This window comes from Propithecus coquereli, unplaced genomic scaffold, assembly GCF_000956105.1.
Source record: "Propithecus coquereli isolate 6110/MARCELLA unplaced genomic scaffold, Pcoq_1.0 Scaffold675, whole genome shotgun sequence".
Taxonomy (NCBI): Eukaryota; Metazoa; Chordata; class Mammalia; order Primates; family Indriidae; genus Propithecus; species Propithecus coquereli.
The window spans coordinates 432,989-460,611 of NW_012152785.1; the positions used below are offsets into that span (position 1 = coordinate 432,989).

General features: G+C 36.9%; 1 protein-coding gene across 1 annotated transcript in view; it reads left to right on the top strand.

Moving 5' to 3' along the window:
• Window positions 1-27,623, top strand: part of PCDH15 (protocadherin-related 15) — a 493,462-nt gene that overhangs the window by 408,459 nt on the left and 57,380 nt on the right. Inside the window, 2 exon segments of the mRNA XM_012660698.1 lie at window positions 10,631-10,846; window positions 27,109-27,197. Of these exon segments, the coding sequence (XP_012516152.1) occupies window positions 10,631-10,846; window positions 27,109-27,197 (305 nt within the window).

The window sequence follows — 27,623 nt, forward strand, 5'->3', positions numbered from 1 at the left end:
AGAAGAAATCAGCTGGACTGCACAAAATTATTCATGGAGAAGATGTCAATGGTAAAATGAAAACAATAACAAACTTGATCGAGATTACTTTGTACCAGGCACTGTATTTAACACCTGAATGAATATTCACTGCCAGCTTAGTCAACATGTCCTATTTTCTCCATTTTACAATGAAGAATTAAACCCTATAGAGTTTCTTGCTGAAGCTCATATATCTAATAAGTGGTAGAACTGAGCTCATTTCTGGCAATTCTAAATATTGATATCTAAACCACTATATTTTTCAACAGACATTAGCCAAACATTATTAGACTACTTACTGGACATGGTACTATAGACAAAAATATGAGCAAATCCAAACTTAATGTGTCATAGAGACATAATTATAACATGTCATAGCAAATGTTATAGTAAAATATAGTTATAAAATATAATACTGGAAACATATAAGTGGAAGCAGGACTCCACTAATAGGGGAGACAGGAAAGTATTCAGAAAAATGGTCATTTAAGCTGAGATTTGATTGTTTTATTTAGCATTGTATATATTCAGTGTGTGTGTGTGTGTATGTGTGTATTTCTATGTGTGTATGTGTGTTTATGCCATAGTATAGTCCAGTAGTGAACATCATTTGGCCTAGCAGACAAGGCACATTTCATGTAAGGTAGAAGAAACAAAGTGTACAAAGTTTTGGAAACTTGAAAGAACATAGATTGTTCAGGGAAAAAAAATAACTAATGTGGTTTTTGGAAAATATAAATAGAGTAAGTATAAGTCAGGAAGTTGGAATGATGAACTGAGATTAGCTTGAGAATACTATACGGACTTTTCTTAACATTCATCTCTGCAAGCAGAAACTCGTGGTCATTTTGAAGCTATTGCTGGGGTAAAACCTGAGACACCACGTGAGCCTCAAATTGTGCAGTGTAAGCTTGTCAGAAAGTAACAAAACTGAGAAATATTGTAGAGGAAGAATGTTGAATGCTCACTGATAAACTAGAAGTAGGATGCCAGGGGGTAAGATTAAACGAATGAAGAGGATGTTGAGATTTTTAGTTTAGTTCATTCCATAGGTGGTGATGCCCTTACCATGCAAAGAAAATACAGAAAGAGGACCAAGTATGGTGGCCAGAAGTGGGACATGAGGGTGGAAGTCAAGGAGAAGAAACTGGTTTGCACTGATTGAACTTAATGTAACTAAGAAATAATCAGGGAATTAGAAATAATGAGGATGTCATTTAATTTGATTTAAATGCTGAAGGATTTAGGATATATAACTACAGAATTACTGTAAAAGCTATAACATCCTTAAACAGTTTAAGAAAGAATAGGTAAGCTTTTAGTAAAAATTGATAATACTTTGTGATTTAAAATTAGCATGCAAACTAGTTTCCTCTCTCAGACAGAGGGCTCAAATTGTTTATGTGTTTTCTTTTGATAATATGTCTATATAATGGAACACAGTTTATTTCTTTGCCACATGCATGAAAAGTCAGAACAAGTGATTTCAGAGTTCATTTGAAAGCATCGTTGAGGAATTTATCACTCATTTTGTTAGCAATAATGAAGAAAAGAACAAAACCTGTATTTACAAGATAATAATATTTATTTTTCCAAAATATTTTACAAGAAAAGGAAAACAAGAATGAGAAAGCTTCAATCATTACATAAATGCAGGTCTTGCTTATTTCGTGCCTTCTATAATACAGAATGTTGCAATACATAAACTTAAAAAATAATAAAAGGAACATTGTGCTTTTCTTCAGATTCTTTTTTTTAATTTTTCAAATAGATGTTATCCTGTAATCTTTGGCACCATGCTTTAAATTAAGCATAAACTTAGACATATCCTAACTATAACCTAGCTCTGTAAAGGTCTTTGTATTTCAAACTGTGATTGGCATGTCTATACATACTATTATCACATTGTTGTTTCTACACTGAGTTGTATTTTACTCTTTAAGATAGCTCAGAATTATATTAGACTTTTACTTAACTCTACAAATAGTAAATGGGCATATTGAAATTAGAAATTATTAACATTACACTGTGGTTGCTTTTTTGACATTCTTATGCAAATCAAACACTGAGCTTTCTTATTTAAAATGTTTCCTGTCTCACTCTCTCTCTCTCTCTCTCTCTCTCTCTCTCTCTCTCTCTCTTAAAGATTTGAATAGCCTTATAAATACATCAAACTACCTGACATTTTCCTTATTCATATTTTAACATATGCTGGGCATATTGTCTTTATTAAAGAATTGAAAAAGAAGGTTTCTTTCTAGTTCCTAAAAATATAAGAGTAAAGTTAAAGTATTTCTAATCTGCCAAAGCTATGTTCTTTTTGCCCCTTGCAAACACAGCTTGCCACTTTGACCTTAATGTTGGAAATGTAAGATTTGAATATTTTACCCAAAATTCTAAAACACTTTCACTTTATTTCTGGGCAAGTGAACTTTCAGTGCTATTAAATGTTAAAACGGGTCTAACTGAGAAGCTGAAGTTAAAGTTAGCATCACTGGACTTTAATGGGTTTGAAAGTTCTTAGGACGTCACTAATTATTCCACTAATATTTCTGCATCCATAGTATTCATTTAGGCAACAGAGAGGAACAGTTACTTAGGCTATTAGAAAATTAATGGTCTCACCCACTCCCCCGTAAGATAGAGGCAATTATTTGTTGATTTTCTCTTAATGTTGGGCACCCATGTGCATTAAAAATTCCAGATGAGGTCTTAGAAATGGATAAGTGGTTGTGCATATCTAAGCTTTCGTTTAAAAATATAATTACAGCAAGTTTAATTATAATTCATTTCTAACTTTTATTCTTTTAAAACAACTCTAGACATAACTTTTCTTATTTTGTTCACTAGGGAAACTCATAAAAGCCAGTGAATCAAATCTTCCAAGATCACCTCTGCTAAATATTAATGTTGTGAACTCAGTACAAATTTTTGATTGTAAAGAAGCTGATGGAATAAGTAAAATGGCAATGATACTTTAGTAATTTTATTCATTTGGATTTTCCATGGCTAGTCAGTTTTCATTTTTAGGCATTAATTTAACCAGGCTTGTTAGATGTCCCCTTATTACTAGCTAATAAATGATGGAATAGATTTATGACTTTTACTTATTTATGCCTTTACTAGAAAATCTCTGTGAATTTTCCCAAAATTTTAAGAAAACAGTACTGGTTATATTTGCAACAGTCTATAGAATTAACATTGCTTTATTCATGCTTAAATTCCCTAACGACACTTTAGGCAAATAGTTTCCTTTCAAATTGGTTCTTCTTTGCCATACATCATTCATCAGGCCTAAATTTTAATATTGTTAGAATTTTACCATATCAGTTTTTCCCTCACTTCCCTCTAAAACGTAGAATTCTATTTGAAAATGAGCTCTAAATTAAAATAGAAGTGGATTTTGGCTATCTAATCATTTCCCTTCTTTTAGAGACAATATTTTATATAGTAGATTGTAATCTATCCAGTCTGATTAAACCTGTCTTTTAAAGTGAAAGACTGAATTACATTTGCTATAATTACAGATACAATAGATTTTACCACCTATCATTTTATTTTGTTTTTCCTTGGTCATTTTTTTCTATATTTTTTCATTCCTTTTTTTCATTTTCTTTTGGATGGATATATTTTTTTTCTTTCTGCATGTGTTCTTAGTGTGTTTGAGAAGTATACACTCTATTTCTATTAAGTAAAGGTTACCTTAGAAATTTTAACACAAATGCTGTACCTAAAAATATTAATGTTCTCTTCATCCTGAACATCAATTAGTGTCTCAGAACATTTAACTCCAGTTATTCCCATTCCAATTTATATATTATCATGTTTGGATATTTTACTCTTTTTTTTTAACTATACACAACAGTATAGCTACTGTGCTGTAGAGTCAATACTTGTATAGATTTACTCACATATTTACCACCTTCTTTGCTTTTCCACTTCTTTCTAAATCTTAGCTCTTCCATTTGGAATCACATTATTTTCATTTTAAAGTACACAATTTAGAGCTTTCTATGGGGGTCTTTTTGAGGCAAACTCTTTCAATGTATGAAAATGTGTTCATTTCACTGCTGTTTTTGAAAGACATTTTCATTAGATCTGAAATTCTAAATTGACAGTGATTTTCTCTCTGCATTTTGAAATTATCTTTTTTCCTATCATATGTCTTTCAATGCTACTAATGAGATGTCAACTATCGATCTACTACACCTAATACTTTTATGACTCCACTTGTGGGTTAGGGTTGGGGTATAGGGTATTCTGTAGTTTCTATATGACACGTGAGTTTCTTGTTATTTACCTTGTTGGCAGTTTATTGGGCTTCTTATATCTATGGGTAGCTGTCTGTTATGAATTGTGGAAAATTCTGTTCTGTTCTCTCTTCTCTCTTTCTGACACTTTGATCAGATGTTTGCCAAACTTTTTGTGTTAGTCTGTTTTACATTGCTATAAAGAAAATACACTGTTCTGCATACTATACAAGAAGCATCATGCCAGCAACTGCTTCTGGTGAGGCCTTCAGGTAGCTTCCAATCAAAATGAAAGGTGAAGGGGGAACAGGGGTGTTCCATGGCAAGAAAGGGAACAAGGGAGAGAGAAGGAGGTGTCAGGCTCCTTTAAACAGCCAGCTCTCACATGAACTAATACAGTGAGAACTCACTCATGTTGTGGGGAAGGCACCAACCCATTCATGAGGGATCCACCTCCATTACCCAAATATCTCCCACCAGGCCCCACATTCAACACTGGGGATTAAACTTCAACATGAGATTTGGAGGAGCCAAAAATCCAAACAATATCACTTTTTTCGTTCTTAATTCCATGTCTCAAGATTTTAAAAAAGATTATTCATCTTTGTAGCTCTATGAAGCATTCCGAATTTCTTCTGCCCTATCATTCAATTCACTAATTCCCTAGTCTGCTACGCCTAATCTGCTAACAATTCTATCTCTGAGTTTTTAATTCGTATCTTATTTTTTATTTCTAAAATACTTTTTTCTTCAACTATTCTTATTTTTATTCAAATTTTAAAGATCTTTATTATTTACTGAAACATATTAAACATATTTGCTTTATGCTCTGTACCTACTAATTGAAATACCTAACATTTCTTATGATTATGAATTTCATTTTCTTAGAATATTATTTGTTAGAATAATTTTAAGCATGGTTTGGAGGTGAATTTTTTTGAAAACGTACTTGCTTCTGTCAGAATGCTGGGCATTGTTAGTCAAAGATGACTTTTCATAAATTCTCAGGTTGTGGTTTGTCCATTCATTCAGGTAGAGTTCGAGATTGCTAGACCTAACAAATTCAGAATATTACAACTTCTCCTTGAGTTGGGCAAATCGATGATGTGTAAATGAAGGCTGTAAACTAAAATGAAGGTTTGTATTTAGTTCTGGATTTTCATGGAATTTTTTCCCCACTGCACTCAATATCAAGGTTTAAGACAGATAGTTTTCTTTGCACTTTTGGGGTGGCAGAGGCTGTGGTAGCTGGGAAGTAGAGGTAAATTTCTCATTCACATTTACAGTGAGAATTTAGCTTTCTGGAAAGAATAATATTATTAGATATAGTTTCATGAGTGGGCTTTGGGCCTTGCCTCCTGTTCTCTGGATTCTCAAAACCAAACAAATTAAATTTTATGTTTACCCAACTCAGAAAAAAAAAAAAATCTAAGTGAAAGCCACCATCAGTGCTAAGATTTTTTAAATTCTTGCATTCACTTGTCTATTCTGGGTGCTATAACAGAATACCACACACTGAGTGGCTTATATATAAGAGGAATTTATTTCTCACAGTTCAGGAGTTGGGGTAGCCCAAGATCAAGGTGCCAGGATATCCAGTGTCTAATGAGGGCTGGCTTCCTTGTTCATAGATAGCTGTCATTCTGCTATGTCCTCATGTGGCAGAAGGGGGCCAAGGAACTCTCCAAGGCCTCTTTTATAAGGGCACTAATCCCAGCCATGGGAGATCTGCCCTCATGACCTAATCACCTCCCAAAGACCCAATCACCAATACGCTCACATTGGGGGTTAGGTTTCAACATATAAATTTGAAGGGGTACAAACATCCAGCCCATAGCACTTAGTTTTTGACCTGCATATTTATTATTGTAGTTCCATATCCTTGATGCAGGTAGGGAGAATTCTTAAAACATTGCATTCAGCTTTTGCTGTTTTTATCAAGAGAATTTTATTCCTGGTATTTACTCTGACATATTGAATGTAGCGGTTTTAGCGTGAGACCTACCAAACCATGCTATCAACTATCTATGTGATTATTAGCATATTACTAACCTCTGTGCATCCATTTCTTCACCTATAAAACCATAAAGCAGAATCTACTCAATGGAAAGGATGTCATGAGATAATGAGATAGTATATGTAAAGTATTTACATAGCATCTGGAAAATTTTAAGTGTTCAATAAATGTTGGCAAACAGAAGCAGCAACGTTATACAAATAACATAAATTGACGCTGTAGTTTAAAGATAACAAGAAGAGTTGTTGCTCTGAGACTGAGCCCAGCCTCAGTCACTGATTTTAACAGATTAAATGGCATGGTAGGAGCAGAGATTTGGCTGAAGTTAAGGAATGATTGTGAGCTAAGGAATTGGAGACTATCATTATAAAGAAATTTTCTGAGGAACTTAACTGTGAAAAATAGGTATGGAAGTTGTAGGGCTAGTGTCAGAAGTATAGATTAAGTAGAAGAAAAATTTCATTTTGTTTTAATGAGAGAGAAATAATGTGTTTTATAGTATATAGAAGAAAAGGTTACAAGGACAAAGATACATAGTGTTAATGAAGCATTAAATGCAGAAGAGACAGGAGTGAATCAGATCGTGGGATAAGAACCTTTAGTGGGAGAAAACGGACAGCTGTTCCTCTGAGATTTGAAGAAAGTAGTAAGAGTAAGAATAGATATGGGTGGTTTATTTAGTTACATGATGAAAATTGAGAGATTTCACATTCGATATTCTCAATTTTTATGTGAAGTAGAGCTTCCTAATCTCTGAAGAGGACTGAAAGGATATGTGAACTGAAAAAAGATTGAACTTTTGGAGTGTGAGAGAGAATGTATAAGTATAGCACTCACTGGAATTTTCATCACTCACTGGTTAGCTTACTATAATAGTCAAGTATACATACTTCAGGGAGAGGGAAGATTTGAAAAAAATGCTAATGATCCTGGCAACCATCCTCACTCCACGAGTACCTTCTGAAACGAGATCTTTGAATATCATGTCCATTCAAAGAAATAGAAATTGAAATGGAGCCACTACTGCACAACACATATATGACAGTAGGGTTTTATGTTTTTTTAAAAAGGCCAGTAAACATGAATTTTTAAAAACTGTATCTCATTTTTGACTATTTGCTTCAAATATGCTATGAAAAAAATCATAAAAGAAAATAGATATTTCCAAATTAAAATAACTAACTCCAAACTTTAACTTTTGCTTTAAATGATTATTTGTTTTAGAAAAGGCATGTTGAAAAAAGCACTTTAATCTTTTAAGATGAAATATGGCTATTTTGTAGTTACCATAATTTGATAAACCAGTAATATTGTTAAGTGAAATTACTTGTTTATTGAAATTGGAAGTTAATCAGTAAAAACTGTGTAAGGTAATTTAATATACCAAGCAATCACTATGATTTTATGATAACTATCTTTTCTGTGAAAATGATTTTTTAATAAAATATAAATGCTTAGAATCTTACAACACAACAGCCAGGCATGGTGGTGCATGTCTATAGTCCTAGCTACTTAGGAGGCTGAGGTGGGTGGATAGCTTGAGCCCAGGAGTTTGAGGCTACAGTGAGCTACGATCGGGCCACTGCCCTCCAGTCTGGGAGACACAGCCAGACCCTGTCCCAAAAAAAACCAAAAAAAAAAGGAAACTTACAACACAAAATTGAATGAAAGAACCCAGAAGACAGGAAACAGAACATATTCTATGATTCCATCAATATACAATTAATAAATAGACATAACTAATTAATGATGTCAGATCAGGATAGTGGTTTCCCTCAGGAAGCTGGATTATGACTGGAAGTGCACGAAGTACTTTAGGGGATGAAGGTAATTTTTTGTTTCTTGATGTGGATGCTGGTCACTTGGATGTGTTGTATTATGTATGAATGTGTGTATTATGCAAAATGTTGAGCTATATATTTATCATTTTTGCACATTTTGCATATTTTTATACCTCCATAAAGCTTATATTAATAGTAAAAAAAAATTCGTTTCAGGAAAATTCCTAAGTTAACCAGAACTTAGAGAATAATATGTAACCAAATATGACTTACTTGACATCAGTCCCAAATTTGCTTGTTAGTAAGTAGAAGAAATGTCCTGGATTCCTTGATTCAGATGCTGCTCTAATTTTAGTTAGAAATATACTTTTTATTTCTTACGTTATCCTTTGTCAAATGAATAAAAACTTTGTGGACCAAAGCTTAAAAAGAAAAATTTTGATAACTGTTTTTCTTTCTCTGTTCTTTTTTCTTTCCTTTAAAAGAAAGGACATTTCAACCTAATGTTGAAATCAAATTATTATACCATTACTCTAATGCCAAAACTGACATCTGCCATGATGTAAACCATATAAGCCATCTAAAATTATGAACTGATAGTTTGAGCTTGTCCTCTTCTATAGCTGAGAATTTTAACTTAGAAAATTCATGAAATATGTGATCCTCAAGTGAAATATCTAGGTTGCTTAATTTACCTTTTCTAACAAGTAGATAGTATTATCCTGAAATGTTTTAAATGGTTCAGAATATATAGAGAATTTGAAGCTAAGTCAAGCTCATACTGTACCTTAATGCATATTTGCTATTGTTTACTATTGTCACTATTTGTATCCCAGCTTTGCTACTTACTATGTAGACTTTGGTTATTTAAATTTAATTAAAATTAGAACAACTTAAAATTTCAGTTTCTCGGTCACATTAGCCTAATTTCAAGTGTTCATTAGTCGCATGTGGCTAGTGGCTACTGTATGGAACACAGCAGATTTAGAGCATTTCTATCATTTCAGAAAGTTCTATTGGACAGCACTAATTTGTATAATTAAAACAATACATTCCTCAGACTTTTTTCTTATTGTTAAATAAGATTATTTTTGTATGATTCTTAGCATTGTCATGGCAAATCACAAATGCTTACTATATGATACTTAACAATAATAGCATAGGAAAAATAAGAATAACCAGATAATGAAAATAATAGTAATGGTAATGGTAAATGAAAATATATAGCTTACACATTTAGTATCATGAATTAAGTATATTTAACCTTGTGTACATTTTCTAAGACTCTTCTATCCATCGTTTCTTTTCCAGATATTTCACTATGAAATAATTCTGAAGGTGGCATTCTGAAAATTTTTCCCTAAGTAGAAGTAATAGAGCCAGCCTAATATATTATGCTCACCACTGTATTTAAAAATAAATTTAAAAAATTCTAAGCAACTAGCTACCCCTTTTTAATTCTAAACAGTGAGAAATTTTAACACGTAGATCATAAGTACTTGCCAACAGATACAAATCTGGTTAATCAGTATAGAGGATGATTAAAAAAGAAGTTGTGTAGTATTCCAACACTCTCTAATTATGGTATGGCACTAATTAATTGGGATCCCTTTATGCATCTTTAAATTTATTTGTTATCACTCTGAACTTTGATTTACCTTATTTCCATTTGTGATATTTTACTACAGTCTTTTATGTTTATTCCCTTTAGGCCAAATGCTACATCGAAAACACAATCACATGGTGTGCATAGCTATTACACCAAGACAATTCTTAGGTGGACAATCAATCCCATCCTTCAGCTAATTGGGATCACCAACCAGAGTTGAACTCATCAGATATGGAAATTTAAAACTTGATTTATTGACTCTGTTAGTGTCCATGACCTTTTTAATTTTTTTAAATTCACAAATAATAATTGTACATATTCATATGGTATATAGTGATGTTTTGATATGTGTAATGTATAGTGATCAGATCAGAGTAATTATTAATAGCATATCCATCTCAAACATTTATCACTTATTTCTGTTGGAAACATTCAATATCCTCCTTCTAGCTATTCAAAAGTATATAGTATATTATTGTTAACTATAGTTATCTTCCAGTGGTATAGAACACTGGAACATATTCCTCCTATCTGGGACTTTTGTTAAATGAAAGAAGCCAGGAACAGAAAGTTAAACTAAATGTTCTCAACTGTATGTGGAAGCTAAAAAATGTTGATCTCATAGAAGTAAAAAGTAGAACAGAGGTTACTAGATGCTAGGAAGGAGAGAGGGAAGGGAAAACTACAGAGAGATTTGTTAAAGGATACAAAATCACATCTATATCCTTTACTTACAGTTAAGTAATCATTACCATTCTAATAACATCCATTCAACACTGTGGGGACAAGGTTTATAAATCTGCATAATAATATTCAGAATAAATAGACTTTTAGATGCTCTTTACTATGTCATTATTACATAAGAAACATCATCAGTCTTAAAACAGAAATAAGCCCTTTAATAAAGATTATTTTTTCCTTCTTATTTATAATCTCTATTTTTCCATCCTAGGCTACTGATAAAGATACTGGCAATTACAGTGCCATGGCATACAGACTCATAATACCACCAATTAAAGAAGGAAAAGAAGGATTTGTGGTGGAAACATATACAGGGCTTATCAAAACTGCTATGCTCTTCCATAATATGAGGAGATCCTACTTCAAGTTTCAAGTTATCGCAACTGACAACTATGGGAAGGGACTGAGCGGCAAAGCAGATGTACTTGTAAGTAGATAAAACTTCAGGAAAAGGAGGTACATGCAATGCTAGCCAGGGGGAAGTGTTTTTCAATTTAAAAAGTTTTAAGATTAATTTAAAACAGGTTTTCAAAAATATAAAAGTTATTAACTTTCATCCAGATTGTTAATTGCTATAGTTTTGGATAGAAATACACACATGGGCTTATGTGCACACACACACATACACATATATAGTATTGCTTGATGTTTTTTTCTCTTTGAACTTTGGGAAATATATGATTGTGACAGCAATGTTATAAACATTGGGTTTATATTTGGTTTGCAGATCTCATTTTTAATAGGATTGGCTAGAGCTACATACAACTTCAAAATGTTTCACAGAGTTGTGCTATAGAAACCAAAATGTATGAAATTATTACAGTTTAAATTACTTTTAGCCTTTTAGAATTGAGAAAACAAAAGGACATGTTTTGAGGCAAATTTATGTTCCAGAAGATGTGATTTCCTTCTTTTATCAAAATCTCCTTTGAGGGCATTGATGATCCTTGACTAAGTTACATTTGGCCACAGTCAATATCACTTTTCTATTGTAACTTTCACTTAGACTGTGTACAAGTTTGATGATAGATCATTTAAAAGGACAGTTTGGTACTAATTTTTATTCAAAATATTTAACACCAATGTGTATCTGGTGTACTCTCTACTAACTTGGACGCATGGGTTATTTGGACTTTTCTCTGATAAATTGAATGAAAAGTATAAATAGAATTATTATTGGAAATATTTGTCACATAAAGACAGATCAAGTATAATTTGTCTTTTGTTCATTACATCTTAATCATCTTAATAAATCTTCATTTTTCACAGTTCTCCTCATTTAGTTCTCTGGACAAATTTAAGCTTCATATACATGCAGACATCAGTGATCAATTTTTTTTCTTAGATAATAGTGAAGACCAGCCACTATGATTATCGTGGGCATGAGGACAAGAACAGTTCTCCAACAACATTCTCATTTGTAACAGTAGAGCTGCAATAGAATAAATGAAGGCTAATCTAAGCCAAGAAACTTTTGACATAGAAGATACTAAGGTTGATAGAGATTTTGATCAAATTAAGATCTGTAAACCTTATATAAGATAATGCCATTTTTTTCCTGTTATTTAAAATATTCACATTGTGATGCTTATTTGCTACACAATAAGATCGCCACACTAAGTATAATTAAAATATTATAAACATCAACATAAACAAAATATAACTAGATGTTACTTACACAATATGTACATAAACAATATGAAATTTATGGGTTTTTAAAATTTTAATTTCATACTTATTGTGTCCAAATTTAAAAATATATCTTTAAAGTAATTTAAAATATATTTACAAAGAAAGAAATTTAATTCAAAGAAATTGTCATATGTTTTGTTTATAAATATATATATTTTATTATGATGAAAAATAAGAGCATCAGGGAAGCCATTCCAGCAAAATATTTCCGATAAGCTCTGAATTCCTTTTGTTATGGCAAATATTACAGTGACCGGTCCCAGGGAAATAACCAAGCGGCATGCAGAGAGTTGGAGAGTCATTGTTTAATCTCTTAATGCCAGCGGGCCCAGAGGAGACAAGTCTCCAAATTCTGAGCACCTCTTCTGGGTTTTTGTCAAGTTTTATACTTTTTTGGGGGGTTTAGTCTTATCCAATAATACACACAAGCATAAAAGTTAACCAATTAGTAAAAGGATTAAAAGTTAGCCAATTAATAGCAGTTTTTACATGCAGTACAGTTATGATAGGCTTATAACAAACAGTATAGTTATGATAGGTTTACAACAAGCAGTACAGTCATGACAGGCTTATAACTCTGCTTAACTGTTTTGTGGTTTCAGCTAGCTGGTGCATATTCTACCTCCTTGCTTTGCAGTTTTAAGCAGAACTGGCATGGAAATTCCCGAACATTCCCCACTTTTGGTGCCTTTAAAGCTATATAATGGCATCAACTTTAATAGGGTAGCTGTGCAGGGCCATCGCACAGGTGGTGACTGCTGCTCGAGCAAGTTCTTGAAGCCATTTCTGAGAAACTGTATTAGACAAGGGGCTAAAAGATAAAATGACCTGACTGTTATAACAGGTCCTAAGAGGGACAGTAACTATACTATTAGGGGAGACTGAAACCATGCCGCCAACGAGGTTTTATCTTGATAATAGCCTTGTAGCTCTTTTCTAATATTATTTAACTGTTGTATGTTTTCTTTAATTAGCTCAGATTCATTGACATAGTAACAGCATTTTTTTTAGAAAAACCACATGTCCCCCCTGCTACCCCCACCCAGCTGCTAAGGATATGGTTAGAGTGAGCCCGACCATAAGTGGAAGAAACACTGTTCTTTTGCTCCGGGTATTTTTCAACAGCAGTTCCTGTAATTCTCCTTAGCTGTAAAGCATTATCTGAGGGACTAATACACTGGGAAGCACGGACTCGTGTACGTTTTATTGATATACCGGGTAAGGGGCCGGTTACACCAGAAGTAAGTTTCCTTATTGGAGCATATAGTCTGGCTCACTGTTTGATTGATCTGGCAATATCTGAGATTATCAGAGCTTGGAGGGGTTTTATAGAAATGGCTGTCACATAAGTTTTCAAAGACTCCTGTCTGCCATCACTGGTGTTCTGGGTCTCTTATTTTAAGTATGTAGGGGCCCCCTTCCTGTTTTGAAGGTGAGGGTCCCAACAACCTCAACAATGACTAGCACATAAAGAGACATCTTGTTAAGACCCAGTAAAGTACAGTTACAACAATTTTGTTAATCTTAGTATAGTCCTTTGGGGCTCCGGCCCCAAGTCCAAGTCCCAGTAAGAATGTTACTAGTCCAATAAAAGCCCAGCCTAGTGGGCTTATTCAGTCCGGCATCTCTGGTGGTTCCTGCTGGTTGTTGTTAGTCTTGTCAGGCTGGCTCTTGAGCTGGATCTTCAGTGGGTCTTGTGGGTCTGGTTGTTCTGTCTAGTAGTCGAACTTTGCCCTCTTCACTCAGGAGTGGTGGATCCATGGCACTAGACCTGTAACCATAACAGCAGTGGGGGTGACTAGTACTACGGTATGAGGTCCTGTCCAGGTAGGTTCTAAAGGCATCTCTTTCCAGTCTTTTACTCAGACTAGGTCCCCAGGCTCATGGGAATGGACAGGGATTCCCAAGGGGACCGGGCTTCTTTTTAGAACAGTTTGATGAATGTGAGCTAGGGTCTTGGATAGGGCTTGAAGGTGCCTGTTTAGGTTTAGTTCCTCTAGTTGTCTAGTATCTCCCTTTAACTGTTTAATGAGAGGGGGTGGTCTATTATATAGGATTTTAAATGGTATATACCAGGAGGGGCTGGGGGTACACCGAACTCGTAGTAGGGCTAGATTTAACATATCTATCTATGATAGCTGTGTCTCTTGACAAAGCTTTGCAAGCATAGTCTTGAGGGTTTGGTTCATGCGCTCTACTTTTCCTGAGCTTTGTGGCCTGTAAACTGTATGCTGTTTCCACTGGATTCCGAGTGCCTTGGAGAGAATCTGCGTGACCTCTGCAGTGAAACTTGGTCCGTTGTCACTGCTAATAGAGAGAGGCAGTCCATAACGGGGGATGATTTCTCTTAGCAAGAGGTTTGCTCCTTCTCTGGCCTTTTCAGTCCGGGTTGGAATTGCCTCAACCCATCCAGAGAAAGTGTATATCAGTACTAGCAAATATTTGTATGCCTAGCTAGGCTTGACTTCTGTGACGTCTATTTCTATGTCTTCAAAAGGGGATACCCCGGTGTACTGGATTTCTGGAGCTGGCTTTGGCTTGGTAGCTGCATTGTTTTTAGCACACGTTTGACATCTGGTGGTAACAGTCATTGCTATAGATGGAAGTCTAGCTATACAGTAATAACAGGTGAGCAGTTCCGTGAGAGCTGTTTTTCCCAGGTGAGTTAAGTTGTGGTACCAGGAGACAACAGGATAGGCTACTTTACTGGGAATGAAGATGGTTTGGTTGGGCAGGTGCCACCATCTGTCTGCGTCTTTGCTAGCCTGTTTAAGTTTTGCCCATTGATCCTCTTCTGCTGCATATCTGGGCTCTTTGGGCCATTCGGGTGCCAGCAAGATCTGGCTCTGTGTGGCGTTGTCTTCTGAATGTTCCATTGTGGCTGCCTGTTTTGCTGTTTGATCTGCTAGGCGGTTGCCAATGGCAACCGAGTCTGTGACTCTTTGGTGGCTTTTACAGTGGATGACTGCAACTTCCTTTGGCTCCCATACCACTTTCAGTAGCTGTAGAATTTCACTTTTGTTTTTGACTTTTTTTCCTCCTGCAGTTAGCAGCCCTCTCTTTGTATATTGCCCCATGAACATACACTGTGGCAAAGGCATACTTAGAGTCTGTGTATATGTTGGCTGTTTTGTTCTGAGCATATCTGAGAGCTTGGATCACGGCCCATAGTTCTGCTCTTTGTGCCGACCAGCCTTGAGGTAGCCGGGCTGACATGACAATCTCATCTGTTGTGGTGACAGCATAGCCAGCAAGGTGTTTATCTCCTGGATAAAGCTGCTTCTGTCTGTGAAGAGGTTTAAGTCTGATGCCAGTAGTGGGCTGTCTTTTAGGTCTGGCTGACTAGCGTAGACTTCCTCTACGACCTTGGCGCAGTTGTGGTCTGGGGGCCCTGGTGCAGTGGGCAAGAAGATGGCAGGGTTTAGGATCTGCACAATGTCAATGGCGACTCTTGGTTTTCACACAGTAGTCCTTGATACTGTGCTAACCAACTGCTGGAGAGCCACCAGTGCCCTGAAGCGTTCATCAGGGAGACCACTGCATGAGGGATCCGCAAGTGGATGTTTTGCCCAAGCGTAAGTTTGTCTGCGTCTTTAACTAGCAGGACGGTGGCTGCTAGCACCTGGAGGCAAGGGGGCCATCCTGAGGCCACTGAGTCCAATTGCTTTGACAAGTAAGCTACCGGTCTCTGCCAGGGTCCTACAGCCTGTGTTAGGACTCCCGGTGCTACTTGCCTTTTTCATGTACAAACAGGTTGAAGTCTTTGGTGAGGTCTGGCAGGCCCAGTGCTGGGGCCCTTTTAAGCAAGTCTTTTATTTCTTGGAAAGCCTTTTCTTGTGTTTCAGTCCATTTTAGTTCTTTGTTGTCAGTCCCGCGCAGAGCCTCATACAGTGGTTTGGCTTTTAGGGAAAAATCTGGTATCCATATGCGGCAGAACCTGGCCGTGCTGAGAAACTCTCGGGGTTATCGCCACCTAGCCAGCCTGGGAATGGAACAAATGGCATGTTTGCTTTCATGCCCCAATGTGCAGCATCCGTGGGAAATATGGAAACCAAGGTATGCTACTTGCTGTCTACAGATTTGTGCCCTTTTTCAAGAGACCTTATACCCTCTATCTGTGAGCAGCTGAAGCAGGCACCGCGTCCCTTGCTCACAGTCCTCTTTGGTGGTGCTTGTTAAGAGGAGGTCGTTGACATACTGCAGCAGTGTGCAGTGGGTTTCTTCTCGTGGGTAGAAGGTGAGATCTGTTTCCAGAGCTTCTCCGAACAGAGTTGGTGAGTTTTTAAATTCTTGCGGTAGCCGCATCCAGGTGAGCTGAGTTTTCCTTCCAGTCTGGGAGTCTTCCCACTTGAAAGCAAACAGGGGCTGGCATTTTGGAGCAAGCTGCAGGCAGAAGAAAGCATCTTTTAGGTCTAGACAAGAGAACCAGGCTGCATCAGGGGGGGATTCTTCTGGCTTTTGGGTGATCAGGGACACTTTGTTCATGTTGGTTGGCTTTTTGGCTCCTTCTTGAACCTCCTGGAGGAGGGCATCTCAATACCTTTCAAGCGAGGTCTGCCCCTCTGGGTCGTTGAAGTCCCATCCCGGTTAGTTTCTGGCACTGCCTTTGTTGCCCACTGCTTAACGTCTAGGGTTCCTTCTGGTGCTCAGTCTTGTAGCCATCTTCGAGCACCTCCGATGATTCGTCATCTCTCTTCTGTGTTGAAGAGGGTCAGCAGGAGTTGACGGCAATCTTCCCAAGTTGGCCGGTGCATGTGGAAGATGGACTCCAGGAGGTTAATGAGGGCTTGGGGCTTCTCAGAGTAGGGTGGAGTGAGGTGTTTCCAATTCAGCAAGTCAGTAGTTGAAAAGGGCTGGTAATACAAGGTCAGCAGTCCCGGCTGCTCGGACCCGTTGTCCTGAACTTGTGGTGGACTTCGCATCTCTTGCAGGGGCATCTGAAGGGCCAGCTCTGTTGGCTGTGCAGACCGCAGATGGTGAACGAGAGGGGTGCTGTTCTCTGGTGAGGCACCGTCACTCGGTGGGGCCAGATCTGGTGGTGGGGAGACTGATGGTGGTGGAGTTTCTGGTGTCCCTGGGGAAGGTCTTGGAAGCATGTCTGGCAAAGGGTGGTAGGGTGGTGGCAACTCTTCCGTGGAAGCTTCCTGATGGATGGGGATACCCGACCCACAGGCTTAAGCCTTCTGGTTTCTTGGGCCACTAGAACCCTGCTCTGTCCCTTTCCAGCACAGAACCGAACCTAAGGGGGCAAAGTTTGGGCTATCTCCAGCCATGAATCTATATACGAAACTGATCTGGGTGGCCATGGGGTCCTGTTACTACTTTGCAGACAGCTCCAACAATGGAGGGGTCAAGGGTTCTTGTTGACGGCCAGCCTACTCCAAACATTGGCCATTCTAGTTTGCATAGGGTTTTCAATCTACTCGGCATCATGGTGACCCCATAATCCTCATTAAAGCCCTTTTTGAAGTTTTTCAGCATGCACCTTAGGACCGTTGGTTTGGACTCTGACCTGCTCATTTCTGAACCAGTGATCTTTTTCTTTACACCACCACCAACACTCTCCTTTACAACACTCTCCTTTACAACACTCTCTTTTCATTAGTTTCGGGGTTTCTCCCTTCCCCTGACCCTCCCATTTCATCATGAACGGTGTTGGTGTCGCAAGACAAACAAGGATCAGGGCTTTCAGGTGTCTGCCTGGCTCTGTCCCTCGCGGGAGCTTAGGTGCGTCTTGGCTAAGGCGTATCCATATAAACCCGGGGCTCAGTCACTCCCTATTATGGGGAGTGAATCGCCATTATGCTGTACAACGCCGCCACAGCACAAGTTAGGACTCACTCGAGTCCAGTAGCCGAAGCCGTGGGACCACAGTCACGATGACCACAAGCAGTCACTGAGCTCCACTTAAACAGATTCAAACAGATTCAAACAAACAAACAAGAGGTTAGCACATTCCCGCCCAGGGAAGTCCCTAACCTTAGGAGGTGATCAAGCTCCTCTTCCACCTAGGAAGCCATTCTTCCTTTACTGGTGGGCCAAGCAGAATCCTGGGACCTTGCCTTTCATCGACGTCCAGACCGGTCTGACTGGTCCTTCTCTCTACCGCGTCTGGGTGAGTTCAGGGCCCACAGCCGGCGGGGACTCCCGAGGAGCTAGGATTCCAAAAAGAGGCGGGTGGCACCTACTGGCTGCAGTTGCAGAGGTCCCGCCGTCCGCCGCACCCATCCCAGATCCGGTGGCTTCAAGGGGCCAGCACGGTCAGTTTCTCAGGGAACCAAATGTTATGGCAAGTGTTACAGTGACCGGTCCCGGGGGAATAACCAAGCGGCATGCAGAGAGTTGGAGAGTCATTGTTTAATCTCTTAATGCCAGCGGGCCCAGAGGAGACAAGTCTCCAAATTCTGAGCACCTCTTCTGGGTTTTTGTCAAGTTTTATACTTTTTTGGGGGGGTTAGTCTTATCCAATAATACACACAAGCATAAAAGTTAACCAATTAGTAAAAGGATTAAAAGTTAGCCAATTAATAGCAGTTTTTACATGCAGTACAGTTATGATAGGCTTATAACAAACAGTATAGTTATGATAGGTTTACAACAAGCAGTACAGTCATGACAGGCTTATAACTCTGCTTAACTGTTTTGTGGTTTCAGCTAGCTGGTGCATATTCTACCTCCTTGCTCTACTTAGCTGCTTTGCAGTTTTAAGCAGAACTGGCATGGAAATTCCCCAACACTTTCAGTCAAGAGAGAGGAGATATGAGAGAAATAAGAGTTTTATGCACAGGGCACAACATGTGTCAAATCCAAGAAGAAAGAGAGATGATGACAGGTCTGAGTAATCACAGATGTTTACTCAGCCTGTAAGAGTGTGAGAGCAAAAGTGAATGAAAAACGGGGCTGGAGATAGAAGTGGTCCATGTAAAAGACGAAAGCCATATAAAAAAAAGTTTAGACTTTTTTTCTAAAGCCAATAGGAAGCCATTGAAAATTTTTATGAGGGTGGGGGAAGATAAGATTTTTTAATTTAGATAAAAGCTTCTTGCTTAGTCAAAGCTAGGTCTTCCCTGGGGACATTATTTATACTGCTGCTATCTGAAATGGTTGCTTTTGTTTGTATTCTTTTCTGTTTTTGATTGCCATAATCTTAGTACTGCAGTGCCAGAGTAAGATCCTTGGTGTACAACATAGTCACTTCTAAATCCTTCCTCCTTGCTAAGAATTTAACCTTCATTCTCATTATCTGACTCTGTCACTCATTGCCCCTGTGGTCTCCCAAACCTTGGGTCATTCTCCATCATAGCTCAATGAATCTAGCTCCTGAGTTACTGTAACTATCTCCAACAAGTCTCTTTTCTTAATTTTTTTGGCAAGTTCATTAGACGCAGAGATGATTCTTTCAATATTCTGAACTCACAATTTCTTGGATGTCTTTCCTCCAATGTCTTTGCCCTCCACCCTGTTTCAACTACTTAGAACCATGGTTGTTTTTGCCATTACCTCTATAACTTCCATTTTAAACCTCCCACTCTTTGACCTTAATATTGAATGTTTCCAGTTAAATTCAGCACTCTTTTGTTCCCCCCTGGACCTTCAATCTGATTAGCCTACCATATTTTTAACCTCCGTCATGTTCTCTCAAGAAAATCTCTCATGTTCTTTCTTTCTTGTTTACCAGATTACAGTGCATTATCAATTATAATACATACTCAGTCACATAAAAATTAACTTTCTTGCCTTCTTTCCCTACACCATACTCAGCAAAACCATAACCCTGACTAATTGCAACTCTCTCCTTTCTTCAGACCTATACTCTTACTGACTATGTCTGCAAAAACACACACAATACCATAATTAGAACAATTTTAAATTAATGACTAAAACCCCCCAAAATTACCTTTTATTTTTTCAGTAATAATTCATTCATACTACGAATTTCCTAGAAAATCTCTCTGTTCCCAATCCTCTAATATCTTCTCCTTATCCTCACTGTTGCCTGATTAACTGGCATCCTATTTCATAGTGAGATAAAAAATTAAAGCATTTAGAAGGATACTTTTAGGATTCTCACCACTAAATCTATCTACCCATCAGGATCTACATCAACATTCTTGGCCATCCTTGGTTCCTTTTGATGAATTCTCTATGTTTTTATCTGAAGCCAGTATGCTCACTGAGGCAACAGATACATAAACAATATGAAGTTTATGGGTTTTTTGCAATAGATTTAATTTCCACTCACCAGATCTATGACATTGCTTCAGCAGCTCTCCCATTTCTTTATTACATTATCAATTTTCTCCTTATGATTATTCCCTCAATGATGCTTTTTTCCCTATCTTTTAAAAATAAAAACCTTCTTGACCTACATCTCCTTCTAGCTACCACTCCATTTCTCTCTTCCTATTTCCAGTAAAATTCCCTGTTAAATTTGACTCTAATATCTTACTATCTAATCTCTCTTAAACCCTCTTTAATCACAATTCCACTCCAAACACTCATCCAAAACTGCTCTTGTCGATATCACCAAGGAATTTCATATTATTAATGGGTTGATAACTTCAGTCTTCATCTTACTTGAACCATCGGCAACACCTGATTGATTACTACCAGCCCTAGGTTTTCAGGCCACCCACCATACTCCCTTGATTGCCTCCTGTCTCACTGTTCACTCTCTCAGTTTCCTTTACGAGTTCATTTTCTTCTCCTGATCTTTTAGTATTGAGGTTTCTCAGGGCTCAAACATTAATTCTCTTTACTATATGCACTCACTGATTTGGTAAGTTCACTCAGTCCCATAACTTTATAAAATATCATCTATATACTGAAAACTCTCGAACTTATATCATTACCACAAAGCTCATTCCTAAACACCAGACTCATATATTTATCTTTACATGCAACAACTTCATTTGAATATTGAATAAAGATACCTATTTAATGTTTCCTAAACTGAACTCCTCTTCTTCTTCACATTTCTTCCACCTATAGTCTTCCCAATTTCATTTGATGACCAAATCATCTTTGAATTCTTCGGGCAAAAACAATTTCTTGATTCCTTTCTCTTCTAAAATCCCACATTCATTCCTTCAGTAAAGACTGTTATTTCTACCTGTCTATCAATATAAGGTGCCTAAATACCTTTCCAATGTATTGTGTGATGAAATAAGAAGAATGCATAAAGTGCTTCTACTATATGCAGAAGTAAGATGGTTGTCTCAAGGAAAAGCACTGTGTAAACTGAACTAGCCACTTTTTTCACAGACTAGCTTATTTATTTATTTATTTATTTATTATTTTTTTTCTTGAGCTTTTCTTTGGTGGGAGACTCTTTTTTTTTTATTTCAGCATATTATGGGGGTACAGATGTTTAGGTTACGTATATTGCCCTTGCCCCCCCCAAGTCCGATTTTCAAGTGTGTCCATTTCTAGGATGGTGCACATTGCACTCTTTATTTGAAAGAATAAGTTAGAGACAAAACATGGCAACATGGTTATTCAAACTTGGATACTTGGTGGGCATTTACACAAAAATGAATAAAATTAGCCTGTCACTTCAAGGAAAACTGACTGCATGTTTTGCTAATGATAACATTGAAGCTTTCAAGCACAAATTAGAATATTTAAGAAATTGTATTCATCACTGACCTTGACAGTTTCTTATTACTTCATGACTTTGCTGGTGAGATTAGTGATCATACTAAATGATGTGATTTATTTCTTGATATTGTATAATGAAATGTGTCAACATTTGAAAAATCTGCATTATTCAGTGAACCTACATTTTCTGAATGACCAATGTGCAAGATGTTAAAAAATCATTCATGGGTAAAAGATCAATTCAAAGTATAAGAGAGGTAAATGGATTTTAATGTAACTGAACATAGCTTTAGATTTCATATCAAAACTAAAAGAAACTACCACTTGAGTTTTGGTGTAGTATCAAAAAATATATACAATTATTTAAAAAGGCTATTGAAACACTCCTTTCATTCATGAAAAGTGAGTTTGCAGCAGCAACCAGAGACAGTTACCAGTTTAAGCAGGAGATGATGAGTATCTCTAGAGTTAACAAATAAAATCTAGTAATCTTAAACATTTAAGATGTTAAAAAACATCTATTTTTGTTATAGATGATAGAAGAAACCATCTTTCTTTGAAAGACCAAAATGTAAACTGTAATATCTTATTCTCTTCATTTGCATAGTCAAAAATGCACGTGTTCCACATAAATCAGATATTAACATTTTGAGGAGATTTAAATTTTAATAGTAACTATTCAGTAGTAAGTGTGAGTCAACTACTTTTGGAGTTAAATGCAGTCTGAATTTTGTTAATTTACCAGAATTAGACATATATTCTTTTTATATTTTAAGAACACAAAAGTATTTTTCAAAATTTATTAAGATCAGAAAATGTTTTTGTTAAATAGTAAACTTAAAATGCATACATTCCAGGGCACTTTCAATCTTAATTCCTATTATTTTAGTCAGAATTTAGCACAAAATCTCACTAACAAATTAAAATTTCATTTGAATAATTAATTTACCCTTCTGAATGAAGAGAAAACACTGACTGTCCTTTGAAGGCAAATGATAGAATTACTTATAATTGTAAAACCAAACTTTTGTTTCTACATAGAGTCTCCTAACACTGTGGTCCCCAACCCCTGGACCATGGATCGGTACTGGTCAGTGGCCTGCTAGGAACCAGGCTGCACAGAAGGAAGTGAGCAGAGGTAGAACAAGCAAAGCTTCATCTATATTTACAGCCACCGCCCCCCCTCCATTGTTCCCATCACACAGCATAAGTTCCGCCTCCTGTCAGATCAGCAGCAGTGGCATTAGATTCTGATAGGAGCTTGAACCCTACTGTAAACTGCATATGCAAGGGATCTAGGTTGTGCACTCCTTATGAAAATCTAATGCCTCATGATCTGAGGTGGAGCTGAGGCAGTGATGGTAGTGCTGGGGAGCAGCTGCAAATACAGATTATCATTAGCAGAGAGGTTTGACTGCACAATAAATGTAATGCACTTGAATCATCCTGAAACCACCCCCAGACTCCCAGTCCATGGAAAAATCGTCTTCCATGAAACTGGTCCCCAGTGCCAAAAAGGTTGGGGACCACTGCCCTAACATATAAATTGATTGCATTCCAAAAGTTTACTTGTAAAGCAGCTGCTGAAAATCAGAATATATTTATGCAAAGGGAACATCTCCCAATTCCCTGTGCCCACATACAACTAACATTCTAGTTTTTCATTGCCTTATAGTTAGTAAGACTCTAATAGCCATGTGGCAATAGATCCCTGTATATTTGTATGGTAGGCTAACTGTAACAACAACAACAACAACAAAAAAAAAAACTCCAAAATTTCAATGGCTTAACCTAACAAACTTTCTTTTTCTCTCATATGACCCAATGAGAGTGTACATGTTTGGCTGGTGGTCTTGACAGCCCTTCTGTAAGTGGAGATTCAGAGACTCAAGCTTCTTTATTCCTGTGTCTTTGCTCTTCTCTATGGCTTCTTTATTCACATGGTGATTGGGAAAGAAAGGGAAAGTTCACACATGGAAGACATTTAAAAATATTCCTGCCTTCCCTTCCACTGACTTTACGTGGGTCAAAATTCCATTATATGACTCCAATAAACTACAAAGGAGGCTGAGAAATCTATTCTTGCTGTGTTCCCAGTAGGAAGACAGAAACAGCCGGTTGAACAGCTAACTAACTAGTCCATACTTCTGATTACCAGATATTCGTTTCATTCTTTTCTGCACATATAGAACAAAGTGTCATCAAACACATAAGCATAACACCTGGATCTCAGGTGTTGTGCTGTTACATTCTGTCCTTTTTTTATCAGGTGTAGAGGGAACTCCTGATGATCCAGTGATCGGACAAACCCACTTGCCCAGTAAAGATGGTAGAGAAAATACGGAATATCCAATAGAAACTCCCGTTTGAAGAGGACAAGAATTGTAGACATACAGGAGTCACTTGTCCATGCCAATTCTGAAATCCTGTTGGGTATACACAATGTAGTTTGCCAGTCCTGGAGGAGGGACTGATTAAATCCTGTTTCTTCCCTAAGGTGGGAAAACTTATGTTTGGTTATCCCGTGTGGCTGCTGAATCTACTTCTACTAATTAGTTCTCTGCCCACTTTCATTTTTGTTCACATCTAATATAAGATTTGTAAAGTGAGACCTCTTTATGGTATATACAGCGTAAGACATACTTGTATGATTTTTTTGAATCTGTATCAGTAAGAGTCTGGCAGAAAATCCATGCACATGAAAATAAGATAATTTGAGGAAGGTTTAATGAAGTGTCTATTCCTGAAGGTATGGGCAAGAAGTATGTAGGAAAATGAGACAGTGAAGTCTCCTGAGGAGAGTAATAGCAAGGATCTCTTACAGCCTGCAAGCTTGAAAAGGTGAGAGGAAGCACATGTTTACCAGACCAGGAGACAGCTGTGAGGAGAGGACAGACAGCCATGGCAGCCCTGTATGAAAGGAACCAGAAATGAGAATTTATTACTCCTACTCAGTCTCTTCCCTTTTCAAATATCCCACTAATGCCTCCCTCTGCTCACCCTATCCATAGCCCATGTCCCCCTGAGCCTCTTCCCAATAGATAGTGGAATTAAGAAGTGCTTTAGCACCAATTCACTGGGATAGCTCTTCTTCCCTGAGGCTGTGACTCCAGCACTTCTGAGTCTAGGGGAGAGAGCAGGTAGAGGAGATGATGGGAGCTTCAGTGATGGATGAAGAGGATGAAGTCTGTGATTATGCTTCTTGTTGAAATAACGCTCTTATGTTATTACTTGCTCCAGCCTGTTTGCTTCTCATCAGAATGTTTATTTCTAATCTCCCCTGATTCAAGATTGAAAGACCAAAAAAAAAAAAAAAAGAGAGAGAGAGAGAGAGAGAGAGAGAAAAGGAAGGGAGGAAGGAAATAGTTTCGTAAGTCTCATATACATACTTCTAGAAATTTTTGCTATGTACTTTTACTATTAAAAACTAAAAAAAAAATAAAACAAAAATTAGTTTTCTGTAACTTCTCTCTCTCTCTCTCTCTTTTACTGAGGACCAACAAGAAAAGACAAAGTGATGCAAAAATTGTAATAATCCCTTTTTCTAATGAAGTCAGATGTGCTTTGTAAAGACAAAATAAAGATTCATCTGCATGTTTAAGAAAATTGTAGGCATTTGGTCCCAAACACCTATAATGAGTTAGGGGTACAGAGTTAGAACTGCCAAGGCAAATTGCTTGCTCATAGCTGGTAATCAGACTGACCCCTGGCTTAATACAGTCTTCAGACATGACATATGAGGCTCACACAGCAGTTTTAAAGATTTCTAATTAGTTGTGAACATTTTACATAGTATTTTGGATTTCTTCTCCTGAAAAACTAAAAGATCCAGCAAATCTGGACTTTTTTCCACCTTGTGATATTGACTGGAGCTGAGTGCCTCTTCAGAGGAGTAGTGTGCTCTCTGATTTGCCTCACGTCCACTTCTCCCTGGCATTTCATACTTTTGACTACTTCACTCATTTAGGTTTTCAGCCTGGTTTCGGAAGGCATCGGAGTTTGTGACCCTGGATAAGGATCACTATATGTAGAGAACTTAGAGCCTATAAAAAAACATCGCATTGTGAAATTATTCCCTACTGCAAATGGTATTGAGATATGTGCTAAACATACTTAATGTTCAAAGTGTTCAATTCATGATTCTGGTGTGTATGCATGTACACTATTTTAGTAGTATGTACATGTACGTGAAGGACAATATATGAATTTATTTTATTTTTTATATCAGTATTGAGTGATAATAAAGAGCACAAGCTCTCAGATCAGATAGCCTGCCCAAGTTATTAGATATCTCTTTATGTTTTCTTGTTTTAAAATGGGAGTGACACTAATAACTACCTGATATAATTGTCATTAGATTTAAATGAGTTAAAACCTGTAGAATATTGAGGGGAAAAAATAAATAGTATGTCATAAATACAGAATAAATGCTATTATTTTTCTTCCCTTTTTATATAAGAACATAGAATTTGGTAAATATTAAATGGATTAGGACATATTCATCAACAGCTATTAAATTAGCTCATTTTAGCCCATTTTATATTTCTATGCATATATATCTTTACCTACACAAATTTAAAGTAGACATGAAAACTATATATGATGATCCCATAGAATGAATTATTTTAACCGTTAATATCTCAGATTCTTAATCATGATGAATAAATGATCTCTTGAGACTTGTAAAATCTAAAACACGTATTTTCCACTGTCCTGAATGTTCTTTGATAACCAAATTAAAAAGAAACAAAAATTCCACCTTTAATTTCTTAGTAAATAACCAAGAAAACAAACACAAAGTCAAAAAATAGGTTGAAATCACTTAGGATTCTTCATTTCTAGGTAAACAACAAATAGTTTATCATTCTCAATCTGCCCCAGTTTGTCTCTAACATCTAGTGGAAATTGTATAATTTTTTAAAAATTATTTGATTCTAGGCCGGGCGCGGTGGCTCACGCCTGTGATCCTAGCTCTCTGGGAGGCCGAGGCGGGCGGATTGTTTGAGCTCAGGAGTTCGAAAGCAGCCTGAGCAAGAGTGAGACCCTGTCTCTACTAAAAATAGAAGGAAATTAATTGGACAACTAAAATATATATAGAAAAAATTAGCCGGGCATTGTGGCACATGCCTGTACTCCCAGCTACTTGGGAGGCTGAGGCAGGAGGATCGCTTGAGCCCAGGAGTTTCAGGTTGCTGTGAGCTAGGATGACGCCACGGCACTCTAGTCTGGGCAACACAGTGAGACTCTGTCTCAAAAAAAAAAAAAAAAATATTTGCTTTTGAATTTAAAAATTAGAAACCACTGTGTCTGTGTATAGTAGGGAAAAAATAATGTTATTTTTTTTGGTTACAGAAATTTTGGTAAAAATTAAATGAATTCTGTTTTATCTTCTTGCAGGTCTCTGTGGTCAATCAGCTGGATATGCAAGTCATTGTTTCCAATGTGCCCCCTACTCTAGTGGAAAAAAAGATAGAAGATCTTACAGAGTAATTGATTTTGTTTACTTATTATTTGTTTTCACACAACTATAATTTTAATTTGAGTTGGTCATCTTAATCATTACATTGTTCAGATTAAACATATACTTTACAACAGTGTCTTACTGATAATTTAGCTTATTCCTTTCCCAAAGTAGGTAGACTCATTTGAAATATGTGAAGATTTTCAGAGTATCTTCAAATAAGGATAAAAATTAGATGTGAGAAGATCTTATTTAGAATTCTTCAATTGATTCATCAACAAAACCTCAAAATGGTGCATCTCAGAAATCATAACATTCATGATTTAAATATAACTTTGATTTTGTGGCTTCGTATTGCTCAAAAAGCAATCTGGCTAGTACAGGAAATATGTTATTTCTATAAGTGATGTGTCTGGATAGCTAGAGCTTATATTTTTACAAACAAGTTAAG